Source organism: Monomorium pharaonis, chromosome 6 (assembly GCF_013373865.1).
Source record: "Monomorium pharaonis isolate MP-MQ-018 chromosome 6, ASM1337386v2, whole genome shotgun sequence".
Taxonomy (NCBI): domain Eukaryota; kingdom Metazoa; phylum Arthropoda; class Insecta; order Hymenoptera; family Formicidae; genus Monomorium; species Monomorium pharaonis.
The window spans coordinates 25,991,990-26,015,747 of record NC_050472.1 but is presented as its reverse complement, the minus strand read 5'-3'; the positions used below and the strand labels follow the sequence as shown (position 1 = coordinate 26,015,747).

At 41.0% G+C, this 23,758-nt stretch overlaps 1 protein-coding gene across 11 annotated transcripts in view; it reads right to left on the bottom strand.

Annotated features, from left to right (window-relative positions):
* Positions 1–23,758, bottom strand: part of LOC105840160 (tyrosine-protein phosphatase Lar) — a 403,816-nt gene that overhangs the window by 4,854 nt on the left and 375,204 nt on the right. For 3 of the 11 annotated variants that reach the window (XM_012686967.3, XM_012686973.3, XM_028190661.2), the window contains 15 exons: positions 20,709–20,819; positions 19,355–19,630; positions 18,625–18,909; positions 17,265–17,288; positions 16,686–16,786; positions 16,264–16,593; positions 15,804–15,954; positions 13,806–14,102; positions 7,038–7,046; positions 4,991–5,130; positions 4,128–4,330; positions 3,886–4,052; positions 2,264–3,624; positions 1,953–2,179; positions 48–1,854 (listed from right to left, as the gene is read on the bottom strand). In XM_012686967.3, the coding sequence (XP_012542421.1) occupies positions 48–1,854; positions 1,953–2,179; positions 2,264–3,624; positions 3,886–4,052; positions 4,128–4,330; positions 4,991–5,130; positions 7,038–7,046; positions 13,806–14,102; positions 15,804–15,954; positions 16,264–16,593; positions 16,686–16,786; positions 17,265–17,288; positions 18,625–18,909; positions 19,355–19,630; positions 20,709–20,819 (5,489 nt within the window). The other 8 variants (XM_012686970.3, XM_012686969.3, XM_012686974.3 and 5 more) reach the window with 8 other exon arrangements.

Below are 23,758 nucleotides of genomic sequence, written 5' to 3'. Positions count from 1 at the left end.
TTTATTGTATTTTGCATAAGAACTGAAACTGAAAAAAGTTTACGAACCTCGGTTTGAACCATAGCTGGACGTTGCGTGCGTAATATTCTTACAGTTTGGAATATGTCGACTACACCTTCATATTGCATTCGCTCCAATACGATGCTGAGCGTTATGAAAACACCCGTCCTTCCTACACCGGCGCTGCAATGTACAGTGATCGGTCCGTCCTGGCCGAATTGTTCCTTCGTTTTGTGCACCTGTCCGATAAAGTCGATGAAACCGTCACCGGATTTCGGCACACCCTGTTCCGGCCAGTCGATGAACTGGAATTGCCTGACCGTGCGACTGGCCCCGTCGCGCGCGTCCGTCACTTTGAACTCTCGCAGAATGTACTGTGGCATATTGTATTCCGCGATGGGATCCACGACGAAACATTGATAACGGATAGATCGATCGGACGGCCAGTACTGGTGGCATTTTTCTCTGCCCATCTCTTTCAGTTTCGTCAACATAACAACGATCGTGGAATTATGTTCCCATAGCATACGCCAGAAATCATCAGTGGTGTCGCACAGTGGACCTTGTGTAGCTATGTAGGCACCCCGATAGCGATATCCATCGATCAGGCTCGCGTTTATGTAATCAGATCCCTCGATATTACGCTGTGGTTGTAGGCATACTCTGGTGCACTCGTAAGGCAGAATGTGAACCAGTCGGTTCTTATGTTTGTTACATGGCAGATTTGCGGATATAAATCTGGTCGAGTCAGCCTTAATATTGGAAAGCTTTTTGAATTCCAATTCCATTCCGGTTATATTGTCGATTTCCGGTTGCATGAGCTTCTGAATGTGAGAATGTAGATTTCTAGCTGGTACTTCCGTGTTGCCGCAAATTACTGCCTCTAGCAGGGCATCGTGAATAAAGATGTATTGATCCTCTGTTTGAACCATGTAATTCCTCTGAGCACGTAGACACGTGACGTGGCCATAAATATCAATCATCTTCTCGTGTTTGATCCTTTCTAGCATCGAGTCGATCACAATGAAACAACCAGTTCTTCCTACGCCCGCGCTACAGTGTACCACTAATGGGCCACTTTCGGGCACATTAAGAGATCTAACTCTGCGCAAGAATTGTAAGAACGGTGCAGGATGTTCTGGTACGCCATGGTCGGGCCAAGCTGTAAATTGCAGCTGTTTTATTTCCCGTCGTTCAGAATAACCTGCGCGGCAAACTTGGAATGTGCGAATACAGTAAGTCGCCAATTCTTGAATATCACTGATGGTTACAGTCATTTGTCCATATGTCTCAGATCCCCTGGTAGGCCAGTACTGGTCGCATTTTATTCTTGTTCTCTCTTCCAATTTCGTCATCATCACAATTGTGCTAGTACGCAATTCCCAACACATGCGCCAAAAATCCCCGAATGTCTCTTGCAATGGTCCTTGAGTCGCCACGTATGCGTTCTGCTTTCTATAACCGTCGCAGTAATTGGCGTTGATATAATCAGAGCCTGGCATACCATCAACTGTCTGAAGGATGACTCGTGAATGATCATACGCGATTACATTAGCGTAACGATTCTTTGACGCATTGACTTCCATATTGGAATGGTCCCACGTGAATTGTTGGCCAGGCTCTATTGACTCATATTCTTGACTGAACTTTAGATTGTCATTCGCTTTCAGGCGTTCAATATGATTGCCTAGTTCGCTAATAGGAATCGGCGGATGTGAGATCATGCCAGGAGTTTGGAAATTTAATCGCCGCATTTCCACTGGATCTGACGGCGCGTGATTTGAGCTTATGTCTGCTGCCATGAGCGGTCGTGTAACGGCTGCTTGATCCGGCGCTTTGCACGGCTGTCTTCGTCTAAAATAATTAAAAGACAAATTTGATATGCGTCCGATTCATCTGTAAATTTTAATATAATTTTTTTTACAAATCTTTTATTACAAAATGCAACTCACTTTTTAATGACAAATAAAAGCACAAGGCAAACGCTGACCATCAATGCTGCGATTATAGGACCAACTACCCATACCATGCCTGGTTCTTGACCACTGGTTTTTACGGAAACTTCCGGATTTCCATCCGAAGGTGTGTTGGGATTTGGTCGACGTGGTGGTTCGCCGGGAGGTACTTCCCTCATGTCCAACGACAAATATTCGGAAAACGGTGACGACGTGTATAAATGCTGAAAAAATTTTTTTTGTAATTACAAACATAAATTACATATCATTTATATAAGAGTTATCACTCCTTATGTATGAATCACTACCTTTCTTGGAGTATCGACTACGGCCCGTACAAATATCCTATAACGTTTGTTTTTGGCGAGCTTCCGATTTTCATATCCTTCATAAATATCTCCACTGCCTAAGTGAAACGTATATGGAATATCTCTGTGTGGAAACTTAGCTGCGATATAGGGCGCATTTTCTCTTTCCTGCTTGGCACCTTGTCCGGTGATCATATCCTCAGTCAATTCATCTGGTTGTTTATCGGCCGTACTCTTATCTTCAGGCACAACAATGAGATAATAATGCGAGATCGGACCATATTCCTCGGAAGCTTGCGGCAAGATAACTTGAATCTCTTCGCCATTAACCACACCGTAGAAGTCCGGTTTTACCATCGGCTTAGGCGCAGCCATTTGCGTCGTGACTGTAATCTTCGCCGGTGGTCTGTACTGGCCGTCGCGTGGTACAGCGCTCACGTTGACGTTGTAAGTCGTAAACGGTTGTAGCTCGTTTATTGTCGTACTTGTGACGTGAGGTTCTAATAGAATCTGTCTACGGGGTACGAGCTGCGTTTGCGTTATACCTTGAGAATCCACAAATTCTTTAACGGCGTCGAATGAGACTTTGTACTTCATCGGAGTCAGTCTTATAGGTGGGGTCCAAGAAAGGACCATCGAATGCGTCGACGAATCCGGCGCTCTGAGATTCAACGGTACGTCCTCCGGTTTCACTTTTACCGTGACTGTCTCGCTGAGTCTTCCGAGACCAGTCTTATAGCGCGCCGCTACTGTTATAGCATACTGCGTGAACTTTTCCAGATTGATGAGATCCGCCGATTCCGTCAAACCGACACTCTTTTGTTTCCATTCATCAAGATCTTCCACAGCGGTTGTTGTGTAGAAAATCTGATAACCGACGATCTTTCCTCTGTTAGGTACTGGCTCCCACCATACCTCTACACTGGAGTCCGATGTTGCCACGGCTCTTACGGACATAGGAGCTCGGCCAATATCCTTTTCTGTCATTATCGTGATTTTCTCGGAGTACGGACCGCTGCCTTGCGACGTGTGCGCTCGCACGTGAAAGACATATTCAGTGTTCTCTTCTAGGTTAGTGAATACTGCTCTCGTTTTGGTCGTATTTCTATCTATAGTGGTAGAATGGTCGTTTTTCTTGTTGAACTGCACATCGTATCCGATTATCTGGCCGTTTCTGTGCTGTCGAAGCGGTTTGTCCCAGGTCACGCACACCGTGTCGGGAGTTTGAAAGAAGTACGATAGATTCGTTGGTGGCCCCGTCGGTTCGCCTTCTGGACTGAACCAGTATCGCACGGTCTCTTGACCGAAGCCGACTTCATTTTTGCCCGCTACTCTGAACTCGTAATCAACGCCTTGTTCTCCTATAGATTTATTTATTGAATAACTCATTAAATTGACAAAAGTTTAATTTAAAAATTATCCAATAATTAGAGCAATAATGATTATTATCGTAGTAAGCATAATATTGTATTAGACATGCAGAGAAAGAGAAAGTATATATCGTATATCATGAAGAACATTTGATATGAGATCATATTATTCTTATATGAGACAACAAAGATGAGATAACAAGATATTATTTTTTCGATATAGGACAATGATACATGTTGATTTTTTCTCACCGAGATCTGTAATTTTGTACGCATGCTGACGCGTGCCCTGGATAAATTCCTCCTTGAGCGTTTGATTCTTTACACCGTATCGAATACGATATCCCAGCAAGTTACCATAGATTTGTGTAGGCTGGCCCCATTCGAGCTCTAAGACGTCAGGGCCTCTGCTCAGGACTCTGAAAAAAATAACGTGCATTTCGAGTCGTTTATAAAAAGTAGAATACTTGTAATTTAAAATAAACGATTCTTACTTTACGTTGACCTGCGGTCTGTTTGGTACACCGCCCGGGGTTTTAACGTGTACTGGAGCCGAACGGTCTCCGTCTCCTTTTCTCGTCAATGCTGCCACTTGCACCGAATATTTCGTGTCCGGTTGCAACCCGGTGATATTCACTTCCAGCACACCATCCTCGTGCACATCTCGACGTATCGGTTCATTCAGTAGATCTTTCCCCTAGGAAACCATCACAACTTGTACTACGAGCTCTCTACCCTATCTACATATTTGTAGTTACTTTTATTAAAAAAAAATAAAAGATATCGCTGAAAAATATCGTTAAATGATGATCAATTAATGATAGTGCGATGATTGCAGTTTTACAATACTATTAATCTACTTTTTTTAAATATCAACTTGATTATTATATTGAACACGTAAGATGTAAAAAAGATATTTAGATAATTTGTTGAGATTATTTTGTAGAGGATGGGTCTTCATCTTACTTTATAATAAGGTAAGAAATGAATAAAACTGGGATTCACATTTTAATATTTATGAGATTATATAAAACGGGATTTCCTATATTCTCTATTCATGACGCCATTTTTACAGTGATCGTAATAAATAGCTTCTTTATCTATTATGAATCTGTTATGAAAGATTTCTGTGTATTCGTGTTAAAAATTTCAATATTGCGGTTTTATGTTACCTAAGACATATATGTCTTATTAATACTTGAACAAGGACTAGCAAGGATAAAAGGATACGCGATAATATTGCACCGTGAACACACAGAGATGATAGTGAAGATAAAGGGTTTTATCAGCAAGTTTCGCATAAGAGCCCAAAACTTCTAACGCTACGTTATTGATCGTGCAGCAGCCGCAAACTGACCTCCTCCCTCACTTCTTGCACGTGTATGTGATACCCCCGTATAACGCCATTCTGATCTTTCACTTTCGGTGGCTTCCACTCGACGCGTATCGCCGTTGAGTTGATCGCCGTAGCTAGGACTGACTGAGGATCCCCCGGCACTGTAACGCAATCCATAATTAATTCGTGCACTTTACGCTCGTTTGACGTCACACTCACAGACACACGCCCATGTACACTCACAGACGTACGCGGATAGGAGTTAATAAATAACGGATTTACTAAACCTGAAATAATAAATATAAAAACTTTGTGTGAAACTGAAAAGAAACACGATTGGAAAAAAAAGGAAGAAAATTAATGTAAGAATATGTTAGTCATTCTGTCCTGTCTGCCGGAAGATTATTACGTCATTATTTACATTCCAAGAAGCAAAGAACAACGTGAGAAGCGATAAGCGTCAGTAGCGACAAAGTACCCTTGTCGTACGATAAAATCGTATTTAAAGAAAGAAAAGCGAGAAGTAGAATCAGTCTTTGTACAATGCGAAAACGTTTCTTCTACATTTCGCGACCGTCCATCCGTCGTCCAATTCGTCGCTGTAAATGGAAAGGAAAAAAATAGTCAATGACAGCGAGAACGAGGTAGCAATAAGATACAATCGAAAAAGGAAACGAAAGTAGCGGCGATTGCAGAGAGAAATCATAAGTAAAATAAAGTCGCGAACGAAAGAAAGCCGGTAAGACAAAAAGAAAGAAAGAAAGAAAAAAAGAAGGAAAACTAGAAGACGATGAAAATAGTGGAGAAGGTAATTACATGCCGCCAATCACACACGGACAAAACGACGTACAAACAATATTACGAGGCACGTTGTACCCCATGCTCTACGCCCCTGATACGATTACAATCCTCCATTTGAATACCAATAATGCTTTTTCTCTCTTTCTTTTCGTTTTTTTTTCAAGTTTTTTTTTTAGCCCGCGCGTATTCGGTTCGATTTTGCATATACAAGCGCGCGTAGACACGTCATACGGTAAAGTACGCGGTAACGGTTGGACACGATAATACAGCAGCAATATTGGAGAGTCCATGACTTGAGAGACCAAGTAGATAGTTAGTTGCACGCGAGTTTCCGCGAGGGGGGTTGCGAATGCAACGAGTACGCTCGCCGGGGGATGAAAGTTGCCGCAACGACGAATCGCGGGAATCTTGCTCCTCGACCGAATGCGAGGCAGTGGCAGTAAATATACACACGTTGCCTATTTACAACGTTTATTTACAGCCACGGCCGTTGAAGTTACGAGACTGCCACTCGGCGCATTCGCATTTAAAACACTTCTAACGTCGCGATGCCACCAGGATGCAGATGTTTCGCGAAACAAGATAACTCAATTGTTTCATGGACGGTCCAGTATTCGTCGTAATTCACTAAACGGCTAATTGGCGCGTTGTGAGAGAGAAATGGGAAACGTAAAAACTTGGTGAAACAGAAATAAAAATCCAGATAAAAGAGCCAGCACTGCCTAATACCTACTTCCGCACGATATAATATGTAACAATAACAGCAGCTCTACGGCAGAGGGATTCGCAAAAAATGAAATTTGTGCTGCAACGAAAGTACATACAAGAAAATTCCGACGCAGAAAACTGAATCGTCGTAGCGCGAACTTGATGAGAAGCGATTGGTAGATCGCGTGCTCGCTCTGCTTCTAGCTCTCGCATGTATACACAGTCAAGTAAGATCAAGATCACACTTACAACTTCGCTATGTAGCGCAAAAAAGAAGGATGGCGAGCGCGCGCAGTCGCAGCGTTATAATGTATGTAATATAATATATATGTTCCTTAAGATTATGTTATAATATATTCACTGGCTGCAGCAAAAAAATAAGAAAAGACAAAAAATAACTGTAGGACGACACTTCGAGATTGAACTCTCTCGACAAACAACAAAATGAGAATGTACATATGCAGAAAACGAGACGATGACAAAAAGGAAAAGTGAAATAAAAATAGACGGTATAGAAAAATGTCATGGCACAACTCGAGACGAGCTAAGGGATACTCACTTTTTTCAGCTGCGCCCCAAAAGTCGCCAAAAAAGTGGGAAAAAAAACTCGTAAAAATTCGTGTCAACTTCGCACGTACATTGAATAGAATTATAGTGTAATTTAATTAATCTTTAAGGCATATCAATGGGTAGCACACTACTGATTAATTATCATCAAAATTGACCCTCTCTCTATGTAATTGCTATATTCTCGATTTTACGAAAAAAAAATGTATATAGAGATCTCGTTAGATCCTTCTCTTCTCGAAACAGGCACGCGTTCGCATTCGCTCGATTTGATCTTTTCGCTCGGGTCCCATGCGCTCGATTGACAATCACACTTATTTCGCAACTGCTAACGAATGTCGGTGGCAACAAGATTTATGATTCCAATCGATCGTTACATAGACCAAAAAAAGAATGATCGCTTGGCCCTCAGTTGCAGTTGGTCGCAGAGAGGCGGGAGACGTGAGAATATTTTTTTTGGCATGCGCAATCACTACTCCAAATATGAAATAACTAAAGGCTCAATGTGTTCACCTGCCTCGTGTCGGGGGCGGGACACGAGGGCCAAATGTTGTCGCATTTTTTTTAAAATTTGTCCGAAAAAAATTGTGAGGTGACAATAATTGTTAGAGCGTCGAAATCTTTCGAATGTTCACCCTACTCTTCCTCCCCCGACACGAGTCATCAAAGGGAAGACCTATGATAAAATGCCTACGAAAAGAAAGCTATAGGTAGGAGAAACCATAAGAAAGAATAAGGTGGACGGTTTCTAGGATGTATCAAACGAGAGAAAAGGTTTCGTTATTACTACGGTATTCTATAGAAATGGGCAGTCATCAGAAAAACTCGCGATTACACTCTCCTGACATTTTACGTATGTAGTCAAAAAATTCACGATACAAGATCGGGATACATGTCGGTGGGGTGGAGTATCTTCTGAGGAAAAATTGTTTTACTTTCTTTTTTTTTTTGCAACTCCAAAAAGTCACCCGCAAAAAACAACAGCTCGATCAAAAACTTTTGTCGTTTCAGCAAAGGGGAGGCAGGGTAAATTAGAGAAAAAGAGAGAGCGAGAGAGAAATCGAGAGAATGAAATAGAGAGAAAAAGAGAGAGAGGGAGACAGACAGAGTGAGACCACTCTCCCATTTGGGATATCATAAAAATGTGTCCCGTTATTTGTCTCCTCTTCCCTTCTCTCTTTTTTTTCTTTCCCTTTTCCTCTCTTCTCTCTCTTTCTCTCAATATCAACATCCACCCGCGCATTCATCCACGCAAAAATCACAAAATTCCGCGTAAAATACCCGAACGCGTAAATACGTTTCGACAGCCGTTACCGAGACGCGGCCGATAGAGGTAGCCGTGTCGTTTATTTGATTAACGAATCGTGCTCGCGTACCTGTCGATGATCGAGTGTGGTCAAAACTGTCGATGACATCTAAAATGTCTAATTCAAATTGGTGGAACTAGCTGGGTCGAGCTAAAGGAAACGAACTGTCATAAATCATGCGTTTTATTGGGACATAACAATGATAGAGTTTACGTATCAAGTAAAAAATTGGAGGAAACAATCAGGAACAATGAAACGGGCAGCCGAAGCTTTTAAAAAATTTTAACATTACGCCTACGAAAGGAGCGTTGCTTTAATCGCTGATTAGAAGTTTAAAAGAGATGTATATAAAAAGAAATAAGTCACATTTACATATATAATTATATACCTTCTCTACTAATGTAAAAAAACGTGTGTGTGTTTTCGAGATAAAAAAATAGAATACGTATGTAAAAAGAGATGCTATATATGGCATTTAAATAGAATATATTTCGTACATATCGAAGTATCATTTGAATAATAAAGTACTATATATGTTTCACTTATAGAGAGACACAGAAGTTGGATCAGAGTTTCGCATGCAGAGAGCGAAGATATACGTAATATAGAAAACGACGGTCGAGTGATTACGTAATGAAAATTAATGGGACCTGGTGTTCGCAGTCTACATATGTCCGGATTTCGTCCGTGCGGTCAGCGCAGCATACGGTAAGTCTCTTTCTTTTTTGTTTTTTCTATAGACATAGCGCATTTCATCCGCACTGGATACGCACGAACAGAAACTGAGAGTTTTACCTTGAAGCGTGCGTTTCGCATTTTCACTTCTTATGCGTGCTGTTGAAAAAGAAAAGGGATATTCACCGCGTTGACGCGAACATTAAAAGTCATCGATCGTTTCCGGTGGAGGCGAAGTCGTCGTTGGAAACGATTTACTCGTCGAATTCACGAAAATTGTGACTACAAATCAGAATGTAATCAGAAATAGGTTTGATGAGTATTGGTATTCAAATGTTTCCAAGAAAACGCCTCGCGAACGTTTCTTTCTCTTTTTTTTTCCATTTTTTTCGGTGTACAAATTATCCGACTCTCTTCTTCGTCGGGGACGTTTGGGCGCAGAGAAAATCGCGTGGACTCTCGATTTAATTTTTATTGTATACCGTTTCCCTTTGTGATTGATTACTTCCCTTTTTTTCCCGTTACTTTTCGTATACGCTTTCTTACGCGTGTCGTCCTTCTTCCATCCGGTAGCCTTTTACACAATCACTCACGCATTCACGCGCACACCTTCCTGTCGCGGTCTCGAAAAAAAAAACGAATCGCAATCCAATCATCGATTGTAATCTTCCTCGTGACATTATACACAGTATCGGTTGTAAACTCTTGTATGCTTACGGAAAAGTAAACTTTCTATAAAAACGGCATCCGCACGAGTCGATTCTTTGTACGTAAAATAATATTCACGTTTCCTTCCTGATTTTCCTTTTTAACGCAATCGGCTTATGCGGATTATTTGTTTTCCCCTTTTCCGTAAGTATTCATTACAGATTAACATCCGATACGGTAATATAATTCGACGAATATTATTAAGCCGCGCTTTTATCGATGCGGACAACGTTCGTCGTTACTATCTCGATTATGGCTCTTGCATCGCGCCATTTCGAGATCGCCTCAGGAAGGAGCTTCAGGTTGCACGACAGTCGACAGTGGGGGTGCTTTTCGAGGGTGCTTTCAGTGCTGGTGCTCGGCGGCACGACATATTGCATCGTCTATAATAATATTTATTCGGACGTGTATAACCGCTGCTGTGCACGGTGCTCTCGCTCACGCAACACGTGAGCGTTAACGCCTCTACGTATATACGCATATCCAAGTCGCACACGCCCGCGCGCGTGCCCTACGTGTGAATGCTACGTGCTATCTCGCAGCCGAATTGTTGGTGAAAGCGGGTGCTTGTGCTCTTGAGAACCGGTGCACAGGGAGGGCAAGACTACGGACCAGCGCGCGTGTACGTCCGCGCGTAGCACCGCGAGACTCCGCGGGGGATGGTGCGTGTATGCGTGCGTGGTGGGTGCGAGAAGTAGTAAATGTGAAACAGACGGTGCCGGAGGGTGCGCGTGATTTTACGTGATTTTTGCAAGGTGCCCGTGCACACATACGTGTATATATATATATACGATGAGAGACAGTATATATGTAATATCATCTAGCAGTAACGTGATACCTTTCGGTAGTGAACGATGATAGTCAGTAATAGTAGTCGTATGCGTATAAGATATATATATGCTATACACGTGACGGTGAATCTTTGTGCTTGACAATGTGCGAGCTTACACGGCAGGGTGCTTTCAGCAGTGCTTTTTATCGTTTCGCTTCGCTCTGCCGAGTCTGCTTTGGGAGGGTAAACGGGCACCGGATCAATTGCTCCGTGAACGGGATAATGCTCCGAGAACGGGAGCTCGTAGGGGCGGGAGCGCAGGCAGGAGGGTGGAGAGAAACGAAAGAGGATACGGGGGAGAGCGTTCCATGGTGATGGCGAACGGTGAAAGAGGTATACGGGAAGATCGTTACGGACGCGTCGGTACGACTTTTCGTTCAACAATCATGCCGGTATAATACCCCCGCGACAAATGATGCTCTGCACGTGTCCAACGCGAATGTCTTCATAGCCCGTTAGAGATAAACAGAGTAGCGCTTGCTTGTGACGATTATTACTTCATTTCTCTCTCGCGCGCCTTATTTCCCTTTCTCTTTCGAATCGAAACCGGACAAAAGTTTTTTTTTCGTAATTCTCTCTCGTTCAAATACTTTTTTTACAATCTCACAATCTGTTGTTTCTAACTTATTTGCGCTGTGAAACTTTTAACGATCGCGGTCGTACCGCACCGTCCCGCCTCCGCACCGAGAGAAGTTATCGTTACGATTAAATGATTTCCCGGGGAAATATCGTAGCTAACGACCGCGTGGAGATTTGTTTTTTCAGCGACTGCTATATAAATATCGTGCAAACAATTTTTTTCCCCTCGGTGCCTTCATTTATTGTATGGGAAGGGGAATCATATTGGACGTTATTCGGTAACAGGGGGACGAAAAAACGTTCGACATGCGGGATCGATCGGTACCTTCGGGAACCGAAGGCCGCTCGGCCGGGACAGGAACGGGAAGTAACAGAAAGCAAAACTGTCTCATGCATCGGCATGCCATTCATAGGATATAGATGTTATATAATATGAACGTATTTGCGTCGGGAGGTGATAGAATCGCAGACTCGACACAGTTCGGCGGATTTCGGTGGTTGGAGACGGAGAGAGAGAGAAAGAGAGAGAGAGAGAGGTGGTGGAATCGGTTTAGGTTTCTTTCCTTTTCTTCAGAGTGGAACAAGTTCGAGGGAGGTTGTGTCTTTGGGATCATGGAAGTTAAGGAATCTTTAAACAAACGAAGGCATGCTCTAAACATGTGCAAACGATAGGTAGAACTAAATCTCAACTAAAGACAGAAGAGCCTTATATATCAGAGATATAGAAATATATATATGTGTAATATATATATATATATAGTGAAAAAGTGCGTCTCATATATATATATTCTTGTGTGTGAGATAACATTCGCTAGAGTTTTTATATATATATACGTAAGCGCTTCACTCGCAAGCTGTCCCTCGCATTGCCATTACTTTCGTCTGATTGTTGCACGTGTAACAAATTGTTATTTAATTTCGTTCTTTAGTGTTATTTACATGTTTTATGTGGCCTATAAGTGGCGGTATAATAAAAAAAAAAGAAAAAAAAGTGTCGGAAATAATGGCACGCGGGGCAGCCAGCCTGACTTCTATCTTCATAACACGTGACAAGAGTGAATTAATAAACTAAAGGAGAGAAACGAAACATCTTTACTGACGTAACCACGGTAACCACCAGAAAGAACACTGAGTGTAATGAGTACATATTATTAATATTGATATATTACGATAATGTGAATATAAATCTTAAAAACTAGCTGTTCAAAACCTGGATCATCCTCCTGCAAATGCTTTAAGGAAAGACAAAAACACTTGAGTGAGTATAATTAGATATTAATTAGCGTGTCAAAATAGATATCCAAGTTTTAAAAGTGGGGCTGGGGGGTGAAAAAAACCAACGGCAACGAACAAAGAGAGAGTTGCGATTAGGCCCTGTAAAAAACGGTAAGAAAATTCTTTCTTTTCTTTCATCTTTTAATAGCTGAGCTCAAAAATTGGTTATCAGCTTCTGAAAAATCCGTGGCTGCGTGCACCTGGAAAAAATGATTGTGGGCACACTAAAAGAGGGGGTTGGGAGATAGGACGTTTGAAGTTTTTAGGAGATTTCGGGAGAGCTAGATTAAGTCGTTTGGAAATTTTATTGCCGCAAAAAATCCAAAAATATAAAATCTCGCCAGCCAAAAAAGTAGGGCCATCATCGTTTCGTGTCTCGCGTGTTTCGCGCTTCTTTTTTTATTATAAAAATCGGGAAGAGTAAAGGAGGTTACGAAAAGAACGATAGGAAAGCGATCGGAATAGCGTGATCGGAGAGGCACGAAAAATACAAAAAGTCGTGCGCGTTCAAAACTTTTGTTCGCGCAAAAAAAAGGTAACCCGACCGGAAAAAAGGGCCGTGTCTGTCCTCTTTTCCTCTCTCGTCACGATGGGCGATTCGATAGTTCGTTTCTCGAAACTATAACTGTAACACAAGAACGGCGTGAGAGAAGAGGAAAGCTCATATATATAATATAATACAGAGTATAATATATTGTATAATGTAATTTAATAGAATGTAACAACGTAAATACAATATAATATAACATGAGTATAGAGTCACTGGAGAGAAAAGATAGACGATAGAGAGGATACAGAACAGAAAATCATGATAAAGGAGAGATAGAGAAAGAGAGAGAGAGAGAGAGAGAGAGAGAAAGAGAGTATTTGGTTATTTGAGAGTCAGGAAGAGAGATAGGTGACGAAGTGACGTTAGCGTAATCTGAAATCGAAAGTAATGTATATTATACGTAATGCATTCACCAGATCAAGAATAACACGTGGCGTGTCGTCGCAACCCGCACTGGAGAACCGCGCGAGAGTATAACCGGACTGATTTTTGGCGGGCTTTTATATTTTTGGCTCTCGGATGAGGCGCGTTATAACTTCATCCCATTATAGTATTTCTTCCTCGCGAAGCTTAGCGTGTGAAATTCGTAGCGACCGCGGCGTCGAGACTTTTCTCTCGCGATTACGATCGTTTACATTTTTGTTCAATAACGTGGACTTTGAGAGTATCACACACACACTCTCTCTATTAATTTCTATATTGCTGTAGCCAACATTGAAAATCGACATGATATTTACCCTCTCGCGCTGTGTGTCACCACGGATTTTACACGTTATTCCTCGCGTGCCTGAGATAAACAGAGAGAGACTTTCAGTCAGTGTCTGTGATACATACCGTCTTCGTGAGTTCTGACCAAGATAGGATAACTCGGGGGTCCATCACCTACTCTGGTCCCGGCCAATACCCAGATCCGATATTCGGTCCACTTTTTGAGTTCATCCAACACGAAACGCGTGTCATTCAGTTTGATATTCCTTGCCTCAGAATCCGAGCGACCGCTCTCGACGACTTGCAGCCTGTAGTAGGCGATCCTTCCGTTGGAACGTTCAGCGGCCGGCGGTTCCCACGTTACCAATATGGAAGTCGGGCTGATTGCCTTGCCGGTTACATTGCGAGGCGGAGCCCCGGGGACTGTATAACACTCAGTTATAGGAGAGGAAAAAAACAAAACAGGGGCTGTCATAATCCATAGTTACCGGGCCGATCGTACTGTCTTTTAGCTTGAGGTCAAAGACGAGGATACGAAGAAGGGCTCGTATTGAAATTATTGCCGTGGAGCGCAACTTTTGTTATTTCGGATAGTTATTAATTCGTAAAAATCAAAATTTGAAATCAGCAATTTTTCACATTCTAAATGAGTTCTTCTTATTTTAAAATACAAATCGTAATACATCAAGCATTTTCATATATAGTGCGTCTCAAATATCTCAAAAATTTTCATAGTGCGTTAAATATCTCAAAAATAAAATATTATTGAAAAAAATGTTTCAAATAAAAATTGTATGGTCTGAAGAGAGACAAATAATAAAATTAACTTTGAAAAACTTTGAAAAAAATTCAATTTTTTAAAATCATATGGAGGTCATCCCTATTCTTTTAATATATTTATGATTATTTGATTCTTCTCATTATTTTGCATATAAAAGTATTAAGGAAGAATTATCAAAAAATCAATAGTTTACGAGATATTTTACTTTATTTTAACATATATTTTGACTTAAAATATAAAATATATCGTAAACTATTCAGTTTTCTGCAATTATACTTTAATACCTTTGTGCATAGAATAATAAGATAAATCAATTGATGTAATGACACAGTTACTTAAAAAAAAAAAATATGTAATTGTATATTATAGAGTTCATTTTCTTATAATTGCGAATGTTCGAGATATCTAATCGTTCCGGAGTTTTTGTTACGCGCTGTATAATAGATCAGCTAGCACGCTAAGCGAGTGTGTTTTCGTATTTCTCGATTTGACGATCTCAACGCTGAGACAAGCGCACAGTCGACGGTAACTGTCGAGGGATACCAACAAAACGGTTTGTTAGGTCAAGGTTCAGAGAGGTATAAAATATTCAAGGTAAAAAGTCATGAATCGATCCTTGAACAGTTGAAAAAAGACGTGATTAGAGACAGTTCTTCCGGAGCGATTCGTGTTAACTCGAGCGTATAATCTCGCCGAGTTAACAAGTTACACGTTCATATAATTGCAAGGGAACGAGACAACGAAAAACTGAAGAACGGACGATAAATCAATCAATGTTATTGAGAATGAAAAGAGGTGCCCAAAATGCACACATATATCAATGCAGTGCTTAGTGCAATTTATATGTATGATATGTACGTATATATATAGATATATATATAAAGTGGCATCCAAAAACGGCTTTCTTATTTGCAACGCATGCAGTCATTCTCACTCTCCCACACTTCACTTGTTTCAACGTTATTCTCTATTTTTCTGTCTTTCCCTTTCTTTTTACGCTCTCCTTTCCTTTTTCCTTCATTATTAAACGCGTTTCTCAAAGACGAAAGGTCTTCGCTTTCTTTTTTTTCAAAGGCTCTTTCCAAGGTGTTGTGCGTCGATAGCTTACGCTACTTGCAGGAGCGTCTAGCGCTACAGCACCTCCTACCTGCTGTGCCATCGCGATACGCGATCGTGCGCGAGGCTTTGCGAGGATTCAAGTACGTCCTACCCAAAATCACCACGATATCGAGTAGCCGACCATCTCACGGCCTCGCGACAAGCGCGTATCAGCATGCGTCTGGCACTCCTCGCTGCATGAACTCATTCGATTTCGTATGCATTCGCGTGCGCGTTCTGCTTACCGTACTGTTTGGTGCGAACCGGATACGGTATCGTCGTGGCACCCTCTCCCCTCTGACTCCTCGCGGCCAGCCACACGTAGTACAGGGTGTTCGGGTACAGACCGCTCAAGGTGTAGTTCTCGGTGACTGGTATCCTGCGATGGTGCTTTTCCTGATTCGAGCAGAAATGCCAAGCGTTAGATCGCGTAGACTAATCATCGCTTTTAAAGTCGCTCATAAAAATTTTGAAATCTTTTTATTTCATGAACTTCGGTCTATTCTATTCCCGAGCGATTATTCAAAAAAATTAATTTATCCTCTTAGTTTTCATTGTCCAATTAATAAAAAGAAAAGAGTTAATATTAGACAAAAAATATTATTAAAGATTAATGTAAAATATGTAGCATGAAAGCGCAAAAGGACTAAATAACGTGGAGGATCATTAAAAAAAGAATTTATTTTAGTGTATAACTGTCTCTACCTTTGCGTAAGTGTCATTCCAGTACAGCTCGTAGCTGAGAATATTCTCAGCGCTATGAGCGGGCTTGCTCCATTGGAGCGTTACTTTGGTCTCCCCGATGTCGACCGCCGTTAGCATTTCGGGTTGACTCGGTACCCCTTGCTGTGTTTTGATTTGCACCGGTAGACTAAGTGGTCCAGGACCAACGCTCGTGAGCGCCTGAACTCTTATAGTGTAGATCGTATGCGGTGTCAGCTCCGAGATGGTTGTCAATTGGCTGTTGTCCACCATCTGGTACTGCCACGACGCCATGGGCTGATTCGAGTCCGTTGTGTAGTACACTTTGTATCCCTATAGAGGAGCATATCGCGTGTTCGTTAGCGATAACGTTATGACAAATTCAGAAGACTGCGATGAAAAATAATTTCGAAAGAGACACCGACCGTCACTTGACCGTTCGGAGTTTCCGGTTCGTCCCACTGTATGACCATCGTGCTGGAGCTTAACGGCCGTACCTGAACTTTCCGCGGCGCTGTACCGGGTTCTAAAAAAAAGAAATTAGTCGGTTTTTAGTGTTATTAGGGAGACCGGACGAAGAGCAGTAACCAAAATACACACGAAGATGCGGAAAGTACACGTCAGTTAGTCACACGATAAGAAACCCTTCAAAAAGAAACCCTTAAAAAAAACTATAAGAACTAAGAGCAGGTGCGATGTAAAAATAGAGAAAAGAAGGACGAAATTAAATTCCATTTTGCGTCACTACAACACTACGGTTATAAATGGATATATTTTCAAAAATTCACGCAATTAACTAATAGTAAAATATCCGAAGGTGTGTGCATGTTTCGCTGTATGCATATATCAAAGGTGGCAAAATATGTACGTTTGTGTCAGCGAAAGTGACAGTTTCATAGTCATGTGCGCGAAGTAACAAAATAAAAGAAAACAAAAAACTACACAGGCAAAGAAATCGATGTAAATGTACCACTACGGCACTCTTAATATATGATTTGACTTACTGGCACCTCCATTTGTCGATTCCGCTATTCAAGGGAAAAAATGTCAAACGATTATTCTCAATTTTCAATATATGAATAGGCAGTAAATGCGGAGTGAAAATACGAACTGCGAGATACAGTACATGTTTTCTTCGTATTTTCACCAAGTGAGAAGTGTGCTACTATTCTGTTAGGAAAGGTGCAATTTCGCGTGCTGTCTCGCCCGCGTACTCGTCCGTTTCTTGCCCCCTCCCTTCTTTTTCAAAAAAGATAAAAAGGAGACGGACGTAGAAAGAGGTAGAAAGAGAAAGAGAGAGAGAGAGAGAGAGAGAGAGAGAGAGAGAGAGAGAGAGAGAGAGAGAGAGAGAGAGAGAGAGAGAGAGAGAGAAGAGAGAGAGAGTGTGAATGAGTGAGTGATTGAGTGAGTGAGAGAGTGAAAAGAGTGAAAGAGGGGCTAGGAATATAGAAGCTGGTTATAGTGTAAAAAATACACAAATGACACGAGACTTCGAAGCGCGGCGAAACACGCTGTGGAACGGCCCCGCAAAAACACTAACACACTGGTGCAACAAAGAGCAGATGAGGGAGAGGATTTGGTGATATGTGAAAAAAATTTTCTTGTCACTTACATGGATCAAATCGTGCGTCCACGGCGGACAGCATGGAAAAAAATACAGAGTTTCCCTCAAAAAATGTGCGTAAAAATTCGCTCCTCTTTCTCGATGGTGTGTACAAAAATTCTATCTACGTGCAAAAAATTCACGCTCGTGTCGGAGTAGTGCCGTTCCTCCACTACATCTTCATTTTAATCTTATCATCCTCCGATTCTCGCGAACGTTGATGCGCGGAAAAAAAGGGTCGTTGGGTTCGAAGTGCGTTCGCGTTTTAACATTGGCGAATAAGCTTACTGCACGACACACGCGTAGTCGTTGCAAGGTACAGAAATGAAACGTGAGTTGATTCATGAGTGGGTTTACTTTGTCATAGCGGTATCGTGATACAAACGCTCAGTAAAGTTTCCGTGTACGTCAAAGATGATTGATTTAATAGATGTCGTTACTTCTTGTTAAGTTCTTGATTGAGTTCAAGACTGATGAGAGAAGAATGCTGATAAAATGAGACATTTGTGCAGAAACGATGTTTCCCTTCGTTTGTTGATATTGGAAAATTTTGGCATGTGGAAGCGGTGAATTAGAAAAAAATCTCTAATTATAACGATATATTTGTAGTCAAATAATGATTGATCATGGAAAATGTTCAATTTTCCAATATATTGAATTGAAAATGTGAATATACTTCGAAAAGGAAAATAATCGTTTCTAGCGATGATAAAAGTATAGCTTAGAATAGCAAATGCGATAGTAAATATTATGATACTGACTTGTTTCACCAGTGGTGACCATCACCGGGGCACTTGGGGGACCACGCCCGATGCTGTTCACGGCTATCACGTAAAGCTCGTACTCCGTATACGGGCTGAGACTCCTAACATGGTAGTACATCGTCGTGATACCGGATATCTCGGCATATGCCTGATTCACGTGCTTCGGTTTATGCTGAATTACGTAATACTGCAGCTCATCTGGTCCTTTGTAGGACCAACTCAGCTTCACCGACGTCGCAGTGATGTCGGACACTTGAACGTTCTCGGGCGGGCCGGGCAGAGCTGCGGGGGGGGATTATTATGGCTTTATCTCTCCATTATTCCAATTTATAAGTACTATGTCTAAGTCTCATAATATATGAAACACTTATTTCACCGCTCGAAGTGAGTATAAAAAATGTCGCGTGATATTTAAGAATATCTTAAAGAAAAAAGCAACCATTGTAAACGATAAATTTATCGACCGTGTAACAGTAAAAATATTTTCTCCACGAAGATTATTTTTCCAAATAGTTCTCAGTGGTAAATTGCTTCGTGGCGATTGTTGATATCGTAATGCAAGGTCTAAGCTTGCTGATCGATTATCGCGCGGTGAGTACAACGCGCGATTATTAATCGGTTCGCGTCACGTAATCCGATAACGTTAGCCGGAAAACGCGATCCATAAAAGATCATAGAATCTGTATGAATTAAAGAAGGGACTTGAATTCGAAAATTCGATACGAACATTGAACTTTCACCATCGTGGTCGCGTCAATTACACCGAGATCGCTGGCGGCAGTGCACGTGTAATTGGCAGACTCCTTAATGTCCACCAGCATCAGGACATTTTTCCCGACTGGCAGGTTGTCTTCCGGCGTCAGGTCGGTCGCTGGGTCCTTTCTCCATTTTACGTAGGGCATAGGCGCACCCACAGCGACGCAGGTGAGATTCAGCGACCCGCCCAACATCACCTCGCTCACCGACGGTGGCGGAATTGAGAAGCTCGGTGAAACACGACGTACTGAAGCACAGCACAGAATAAATACTCTATTCGTTTAGCAATTAAATTTTATTCAATCATATTTCTTTCAATTTTCAGATTTTTCATTAAAATTATCGTAGATTAATCTCGAATTGATGTTAGAATTATATTGCATATATATAAAGCAAGATTGTCAATATTTTGTTCGCAGAAATTTAATTCCTAATAATTCTTAAAAACTTCTAAATATTTGTTCCCTTATAATTAGAAATCTACCAATCATACTTGTCGAATGAATTTAAACTGAACAGTACACTTTTATATATGAGAAAGATATGAAAAGTCAGATCTTATGCATAATATATGCCCTTATATTATATGCATGATCGTTTGCAGTATGTAAGTTACATTATATTATGATTGAGCGCACGTGACTGTTTATTTATTTACGACTGACATTAAATCGAAATGCAAACGCGCGTAACGGCGCATCCAATTAGGGAATAATTACGTGCGCATGTTTTATGATGGCGAATTAACTATGTCCAGTGAAAATCCGCGAAGCAAAACTCCAAATGATTATTTTGTAAAGTCGCCGCGCGAGATTTTGTAAATCACGGCTAAGGCGATTAAATGGAAACGCGTAATCATCAGAATTCGAGAACGCAAGGAACGCAAAGTCTCGGGCGCGTAACACGCGCTACGTGAGTCGCGCGAGCCCTTTGTGCCGGCCGTTTAGTTTAATTACGTCCTAATTGCGTTGCATTAATTTTAATTATAAACAGGAAAACGTCTACGTTTATGGCACTGTGCGACGAGAGTTCACGTTGCGTTCGTTATTTGAACAACGAAAACATCAGCCTCTTGCGGCTTCAAGTTCGCTGAATTTCATTAGAATATTTATCTATCTATCTTTTCTTGTTTTCATATCTCATTTATTATTATAAAATATTATTATAAAATATCAGCAAGGAACGATTTCTCTGTCACAAAAATAATAAAAGCCTACATTTGTTAACTATGAATTATAACGAGCGAAAGGAGCTCGAAAATTAATTAATTTGAGCTACGCTGCAATTTTCGCGTGCCAGCATTTGTAAACGATAAAATTATATACCTTTTACGTATAACGTAGTCGACTTGGAGTACTCTGTGCCTACGGAATTGTTAGCGACGCACTCATACTTCCCCTGATCGCTTACGTCGGATTCGGTAATCTGCAAGGCACCTGAAATGCAAACACAGAATATCTTTGATCAAAAATACTTTCTCATCTAATCTTGTTATAAATAGCGCTTTTATATACGAGCTCGATATATGAGAAATTCTCTCTCTCTCTCTCTCTCTCTCTCGCATTTCTCGTATGGATATTTATATATATTTTAATTATTTATACCAAACTTTATTACATTAATTATCATTATTTTTTATATATAGATATAATGTTTTATATATAGATTTTGTATATATAGAATCTTGACATTCTTAATGAATGCAGTGCGACCAGATTTATTAAAGATCATTAGAAATAATATGAGGATAGAACATTGAAACAAAATGTTCTTTAGTCTACTACGTCGTGTTGAGCAATCTCCGTTTTGTGCAATTAAATTTAAAAGTATGATAATATGTATGCGGTAACGAGCTCGACGAAACCACGTTTGAGTGGACGTCTACATTTTCTGCCGCTCGTCGCGTCTTTTACTTCATTTTTCCACTGCTAATAGAGTTCCTACCACGTCCTGCGGAGACGTTGAGCTTGCTAGGGCTGGGAAAGGTCGACCTCTCTTCTCGTGTCGCCCTTCTCTCTCTTTCTCTCTCTTTCTCTCACCCTTCCTTTTGCACTCTTCGCCTTTTCCCACCCTGACTCGTACATTCCGTTTTCTGTCTGGCTCGGGGCTTCGTGCCGGGCTTTCCACGATGCATCAGTTCCCTTGGAGCGCGATACCGCGATGATGAACTGGCCGTTGCGAGGCGTGTGATTATCTTCACCGACGTCACTACCGGCCCGGTATAATTCAAGCCCTCCCCGTGACCTTCTCCACCCCACGGAGGAGCCGCCCTAACCATTCGTAAAGTAAACACTGGCGAATACCGGGAATCGAGAATAGGGCGTAGAAGGGAGGATCGCCGTTGTGGGATCGATCGTTCGCTTTCAATCTTTCTGTTATTTTACCGATAGTGACGGTTATAAATGGGGGATGATTGTGAATGAGATAAGCGGCCTCTTGTGCAAATAAATTTTAAAGGATGTTATGGTCGCATGATAAGATGCGCGACGGTTATTGTGAAAACAAAACACACGGAATGCGGTATATTCTGTCTGGTGGTCGTACACGAATCGCAGCAGGTTGCATCGGGACATAAACGCGACTACACGAACGGACGGATTGGTTTACCTCGAAACTCGTAGTAAACTCCGAATATTTTTTCCCCCGAAAGACAAATATCGTGCGCGGACTGGTGCATTGTTTCCCTTGCGAGCAAACGAACGAAACATGTGCACGAACTGTTAAAGGGTTCCATTTGGTTATTATGGCCCCGGGTTAAAACGGAGTCCGCAATTATCGGCGTGACCTGGCGCGGCTGTTAATTTCGCAGGCCGCCGAATTTTCGCCGATTTCAGAATTCGTTATCCATCCGAGTAGGCTCGCGTGCTATACGTGTTGGTTTTTAGTGACTGTATTCCAATTATGGTTCTAAAGAAAGAAACAATTAGCAACGCAGTTAGCACTTTTGAAAGCTTGTCTCTCTTCCTTTTAGTTAATTATTTTCAATATTTGTTTTTTCTTTTTATTAAAAATTTGATTTTATTTAGTACCATTTAACATCACAACCATTTTTAGTAAAATTTAAAAAAGTTATTTTTGATCGTTGCATTTTAATTGAGAGCTTGTAGGAAAAATTATATAATATCTATCATAACTTAATTAGAACGTTAAAATTTTACAGGATGTATAAATTTCTTTTATACACGTAATAGGAATAGACTGTGAAAGTTTTAACTCCGCACCAGGCACTACGATTTATCGAGATAGCCCTAGTAAGGAAAGAACTCGCCTAGGATAGAATTCGGTAAAGTATTTGGTAGATAGACGGGAAAGAAACGGAAGAGAGAGTAAGGGTCGAGGGTAGAAAACACTCCATCACGAGTGAGAAGCGAGGCGGACTGATATCGCGTACGATCGGAATACGTAATCGTGCCTCATCTACAATTTCCCGTAAGCCGACCAGCAAGGAACGCGCGCGGTCGTATTGTTATCCCGATGGAATCACGTGCGCATTGTTAGCGCACCGACGCGAAAAAGTTATACCCGGCAAAGAGTATGGCCTAACATCGTTATCTATCCGTCACCCGAAGAACTTTTTTTCACGTGAACCGCAAATATGTACGCGAAGAATGTATCACGATATTTAGATTTAAAGTTATTATTTTTGTTAGGTTAAAAATTGAATATGCAATTTGTCACACTATTAACTGATTCTTTTTTATCTTTTCTAATCAATTTTTACTTCAACTTACATTAGTATCAAATATTTGCAAACGAACTGCCTGATAAATTTCCATGTCTATTAATAAGAAAATAAATTCCAATTATAACTTATTTTCCACAACTCGAGAAATATATAATTTCATTACATTTTAACGTATTGAAATTACATACATCTATTGAGAGAGAAAGAGAGAGAAGGGGGAGCGAGAATTCATAATTTGTGCAAGTTTATGTTTGATTATGAATTAATAAACATAATTTTGAAAGTTTTTTTTATTTCTTAAGAAATGTTAATGGTTTATTCGTCTAAGTGATAATTTTAATAATTACTCATGTTATCATACACATGCAAATTACATTATTACAGGCAATTTCTTCAGCATGAGCATATCAATACTGAAAATAATTAACATCTTTTTCCCTTCATTTGGGTTTTACTAACGCACGTTTTAATGTCCCATTGTCTGGTCGGTGTCATAACTTTTCGCTTTATCGCATATACATGCGAGACGTAAAGAACAATGCGGAATTAACAGGTGAACGCGCGAATTACCATTGGTTTAACGATAACATTTCTACGGCATAATAGCCACTTAAAATATTCATAGGGACTGTAAAGAGGGACGCGTTACCGGCGATGATGAACAATTAGAACATATGGGACTCGACTTAA